The sequence below is a fragment of the Eurypyga helias genome, unplaced genomic scaffold (assembly GCF_000690775.1).
Source record: "Eurypyga helias isolate BGI_N326 unplaced genomic scaffold, ASM69077v1 scaffold13963, whole genome shotgun sequence".
Lineage (NCBI taxonomy): Eukaryota > Metazoa > Chordata > Aves > Eurypygiformes > Eurypygidae > Eurypyga > Eurypyga helias.
The window spans coordinates 431-5792 of NW_010239289.1; the positions used below are offsets into that span (position 1 = coordinate 431).

General features: G+C 57.2%; 1 protein-coding gene across 1 annotated transcript in view; it reads right to left on the minus strand.

The window, feature by feature from the left end:
- Positions 1-2693: 2693 nt before the first annotated feature.
- PRELP (proline/arginine-rich end leucine-rich repeat protein) overlaps positions 2694-5362 on the minus strand; it is a 3030-nt gene continuing 361 nt past the window's right edge. Inside the window, exons 2-3 of the mRNA XM_010148099.1 lie at positions 4798-5361; positions 2694-2991 (exon numbers count right to left, since the gene is read on the minus strand). Coding sequence (XP_010146401.1) covers positions 2813-2991; positions 4798-5361 — 743 coding nt within the window. The 3' untranslated portion in view covers positions 2694-2812. The remainder of the gene's footprint in view (positions 2992-4797; position 5362) is intronic.

Here is a 5362-nt window from a genome sequence, read left to right on the forward strand (position 1 = left end):
GGTGTCCCTGCCCATGGCAGGGGGTGGGACTGGGTGGGCTTTAAGGTCCCTTCCCACTCGAACCATGATTCCATGATTCACGCCCCAGTCACAAAACACGGAGATTTTCTCCAGCACAAAACCGTAAGGGGAGCACGGTGCCTGCTCCGCACACCCGCGGTCCCCCCCCTCGCCAGCGTGCACGCTCCCGTGAGCAGCCCCACGCCGCAGCCCATGCGCTCACACCTGCGCCCACGGCCGCCCTCCCTCTCCGCTCATGATTCACGTGGGGGGGAGCAGCAGCAGCAAGAGGAGATGGTTGGGTTTGGTTTGTTTTTTTTTTTCTTTTGAAGCTGCAGCAATGGGCAGAAGGATAAGGCGCTGCCTACACCCGTTCTGCTCGTGTGAAAACACGCGCGCACCCCACACAGACTGCAGCCCTGGGGATGCATCCGGGCTTACGGATGTGGGTGGGAGAGATGACTCCCCCAGCACACGCCCTGGAGCCCCTCTGTGCTACCCCACTGGGGAAAACTCACCCTGGGGACGTTTGCCCGGCTTCCTTGGGAGTGGGAAGGTGAGGTGTGAGCCGCTGAGCCCCAACGACCCCAACACGCAGCGCACGCAGCTATCAGCTTCTCCCAGCTGGCTTGCGGGGGCAGAAACACCCATCAGCTGCAGACCCTGGGAGCTGCAGCCAAGGTCAGGCTCCCTTAATTAGTAGAGATGCTCGTTAAGACCGGCACATGCCCCACCAACCTGCCTGCCACTGTTCTGCAGGCATGCCTGCGGCTCTGACACTGCTGCCACCTGCGACACCGACCCAGCGCCGATTCAAGCAAGGGCACCCCACGGACACCCCCTGAGCCTGCCAGCCCCCCGCTGCAGGGACCCCCAGGGTCTCCCGAGCTCCGACTGTTGGGAAAGTTGGCCCCAGCGGAGGAAATACGGTCCTGGATGAAGCGGCAAGCTCCGGCGCAGCGAGGAAGATGAGGATGGATCAGAGGCAGGTCCGACCGCAGCTCTGGGTCCCTTGTGACTCATTTTATTTTCACTGCTGAGGAGGGTAGGAGTGAAAATACCATTAAGTTGAAACCAGTCAAGAACTACATATGTCTCTAGATATATCTGTACAGTCTACCAGTATATATACACATCATATATAAATATATACATAGGGTCTCCGGGTTTAAGGTTGAAACCTGTCGAACCCACTAAAGCCCACCGGAGGAAGATTTGGAGAAGAGACTTTGCTCATGAGAAAACAAGCCTAAATGAGGGGTTTAATGAACCTTCCAGCACTGGGAAGGGGGGAAGCGCCCAGCTTGCAGGGTCGCTGGTGTGTACCCAGGCTGTGGGGAGCACCCCTGCCCCCTTCCCAGGGAGAGGGACACGGTGCCCGTCCATGCCCGTCGCAGAGAAGGGTCAGTTTGGGTGGCTGAACGCAATGAGGTAACAGCTGGTTTCTTTGGTTTATTGCTTTAATGCTTATTTCAGTTGGATTTTTTTTTTTTCCCCTCTCTAATGTTTGGCCTTAAATCTAAATCTTGAGAATCAGGAAGAAGAAAAAAAGGAGTATAACCCCCCTAAACCCGGAAACTCTATATATGCAGGTACAGCTATCAAAGAGGGAAGCGATACATGTGGAAACAAGGAGAAGGGGGAATAAAAAATAGCTTTTCCAAAAGGGTAATTCTTCCCTTTTCTTTTTCTTTCCTTTTTTTCCCTAAAAAAATGGCAAAACCAGCCATGTGGAATTGGTTCAAGAAAGCAACACAGAGTAAAACTTCCAGGAGTTGGGAGTCAAAGCAGGAGGGCAGAGGGACCCTGGAGATCTCCAGCCCCGGCAGGACCCAGGTTTACACCCCTGGCAGCGTCTGGCCCCAGGTCCCTAAATCCGAGAGCAAGTGTCCCCCTGGCACCGCTGCAAAGCAGCTGGCTCTGCTCTGCTCCCCAGGAGGGGTCCCATGCCCAGGACAGACCCCCAGCATCAGGGTCCCGAAGGCTTTGGGTCCCGCCTGGATCGGGGAGGGCAGGTTTAGCTGGAAGCAGCAGAATGAGGCCGATGCGCTGAGCCCTGCATCTCTGCAGCACGGGGAGGATGCAGGCTGCTGGGAGGGGGCTGTGGCACCTTGGAGCTGTTGGGGGGAGCCTGGGAGGGATGAAAGCTGGGGAGGAGGCAAAAAAACCCCGTGGAGGGTCTTGCAAAGGAGGGTGCGTGGTGTGTTGCTGCGGGGAAGGTGCAACGCACGGGGCAGAGGAGAGCCAGCTCCAGCTGCCCAACACCCTCCTGCCAAATTCACACCAGCACGAGGGAAGCAGCCCCTCACCCGGGGATGTGGCCAGACACGAGGTGTCGGTGCCGGTCCTGCCAGCCCTGCCACCCCGGCCGACCCCCACCATCCCAGCCTGCTCCCCCGGGACAGCCGGAGCAATGATGTGAGTCCTGCGACGAGGTGACCCCTGGGCTCCCTCCTCGGCTCCGTTGGCTTGGACCCCATCCAACCTCCTGGAATTCTGCTGGGTGGACGGGGAGAGCAGAGCCAGTCCCAGGGCTGGCTGGGGTGAGGGCTGAGAAGGCAGAGCCCGCAGGCAGGGAATTGGGGGGAGCGCGGCAGACACCCCGGGGCTGACGCTGCGACGCGGCGCTGTCCTGCACAGTGGTCCCCAAGGATGCACGTGCCACGCGTGCCCATGGCTGCTGCAGGGAAGGAAACGGGGAAAGGCAAGGATGAAGCGGGGGCAGAGGGAGGCAAAGAGGGTCCCACGTGTCAAACACCGACAGGGGGTCAAGTCTCTGTGCAAAGCCCAGTCCTGGGAAAGGCACGCAGGGCTAGAAAACCACAGACTGCAGGAGGCGGAAACACATCATCAGGTCCAAGGGGATGGGGGGTTTCAGGAGGTTCCCGTCCAGCCGTAGGTACCGGAGCCGGGGCACGCTGTCCAGGTCAGAGGGGGAGAAATCCTGGATGGACATCAGCGAGGTGGGGCAGATCTGCGTCCCGTTGATTTCTGCAGGGAGGAGAGGAAAATGCGGGATGCAGGTTGGAGGAAAGGAAAGACAGAGGGATGTTTAGAGACCCCCTTCCCTGCTTATATGTTGAACTCCAAAATGGAGTTGTTTTTCTATCAAGGGGGAGAATCCCCAGCCTCTCCCAGAAGAGAGGAAAATCTTGCTTTTGTTCAGAAACGAAGTAGGTCACGTTCAGCCAAAGCGCGGGGAGGGATGCAGTGTCATTTGCGAGAGAAAAGGGATTATTTCAAACATGAAACCTGCCCAGCCAGCCCTAAGCCTTCAAAAAAACCCACCAAGGAAACCTGCTCCAGCACCGTTACGCTGAAGATAACGTCAATAACCAGCTCGGCGCTCGCTTCTGGGTTTCCACATGTTTCTCCCCACCCCGGGGCCAGTGTTACGGAAAATAAACCTGGGGATTCTTACGTCGTTACCCAACGCCAGGGCCTGAAGCCTTATAAAAGCTGGGTAAGACAGGCAAAAAAAAAAATGCAGCCAGGCGGGCATCCCTCCATGGAAAGCCCTGCAGGACCTGGATACCGGCGTGTGCGGAGCCAGCGGCAGGCACCACCTTTGTCCCAGAGTCCCCATTAGCTCCACTTTGGTGGTGATTAAATAAAACGCAGATTAACCAGCACTTGAGCCAGACATTCATCACGGCGTCATTGTTCCCTGGGAAGCAACTTGGGTGATGCCCCCGAGAGAAGGGACGTGGCTTTGGGAAGGTTTTGTCCCTCTCCCTGCCACCACATCCCGTAACCCTACCAGTGCTTGCCTGCAAGGGGCAGTTTTCTCGCTGGCCCCTTCCTGGCTCACATTCAGCGCCCTGTTCGGGCAGGAGCCGACCTGCTAAAGCTGCTTGGTGATTTTACAACCCCGCTTTGGCAGTGCACCACTCTTCCTTACAAAGCCACGCACCGTCACGGCACGATAAACCAGCATGGAAGTGGGAACCAGCATCCCCATCACTTGTGGGGACCACCATCCTGCCCGGCTGCTGCTTCACAGGTGAGTAACGCCCTGGGTGGGTCCTGCAGCCCCCAGCCCACCGCAGCCAGAAAGGGAAGAGCCCCGCGTGGTCTTCCCGGTGCTCACGGAGGGTTTCTGGCAGGAGCACCTCCCCCGTGGGGAGCAAGGACAGCATATTGCTGGACCTCTAATAGCAGAAACATCTGGGGCGACCAGGAACGGGGCTCTGTCTTCCTTCCAACTGTGTTCACACGTTCCACAGGCCAACACCTCTCCCAGGAAACTGCTGTGCTTTGCCTGGAACGGTGCGAAACTGCCCCGGTTGGTTTTCCAAGGCAACCTCCATCACAGCCTTGTTCTCCCTGTTCCTTCCTCCGTGAGGCTCAGCTCGAGAGCTAAGCTGGGTTATTTCTAACCATCTTGACTGCGTATTTGGCATCTGTTCTTAAAATATGTGCACAGACTCTCCTTTTTAAATATTCCTATTTCTGAGTCCTGCTGGGGAAGTAACTATTTAGATGGCAATGGCCCCGAGGGAGAGCTGCCCATCATAACAAACAAGAAAAGCCCTGCAGCACCAAGGGGGGGCCTTAGCTCTGCCCCCCAGCTGCCACCCTAATCCTCAGGCCATCCCTCCCCACTTGCACATCCACCCCACTTAGGGCGCTTGCTCACCTAGAAAGAGCCCCCAGCTCATCCCACCACCGCCTTCCCCCTCCGAAGGGTTCACATCCCACTAAAAAAACGACATTCCAAGGACACGCCACCCTCAAGACCACCTGCACCCAACCCCCGCCTTCACCGCAGCCTCCCAACGGGCCAGTGCAACTCACTTTCGATGGAGTTGTTGTTCAGGTAGAGGTGCTCCAGCTTGGGGCTGATGAAGGGGACGTTGGTGAGCTTGTTGTGGGCCAAGTGCAACACCAGCAAGTTGGTGAGGTTGAAGGAGTTCTTGGGGAGCCCCTTGTCAGAGATCTGGTTGTAGTTGAGCCGGATGAATGCCAGGTTGGGGAACTCCTTGAAGTAGTCACTGGGGATGTCCTCGATGTTGTTCCTGTCCAGGAAGAGCTGGTGGATGGCACTGGGCACCCCGGGGGGCATTTTCCTCAGGATGTTGTGGGCAAGGTTGAGTTGCATGAGGTTCTTGAGTCCCTTGAAGGTGTTTTTGTTGAAGACCCCATCGCTTAGCTTGTTGTGGTGCAGATCCAAGAGCACTAGGTTCTCCAGCTTGTTGAAAACCCCAGCGGGGATCTTGGAGATCTGGTTCCTGCTCAGACGCAGCTGCTCCAGGTTGGGCGGCAGGAAGGCAGGCACCTCCTTCAGCTGGTTCTTCTCCATGTAGAGGAAGATGAGGTTTTCCAATTTCTCCAGGACCCGCCTGTCCACCTTCCGGATGCG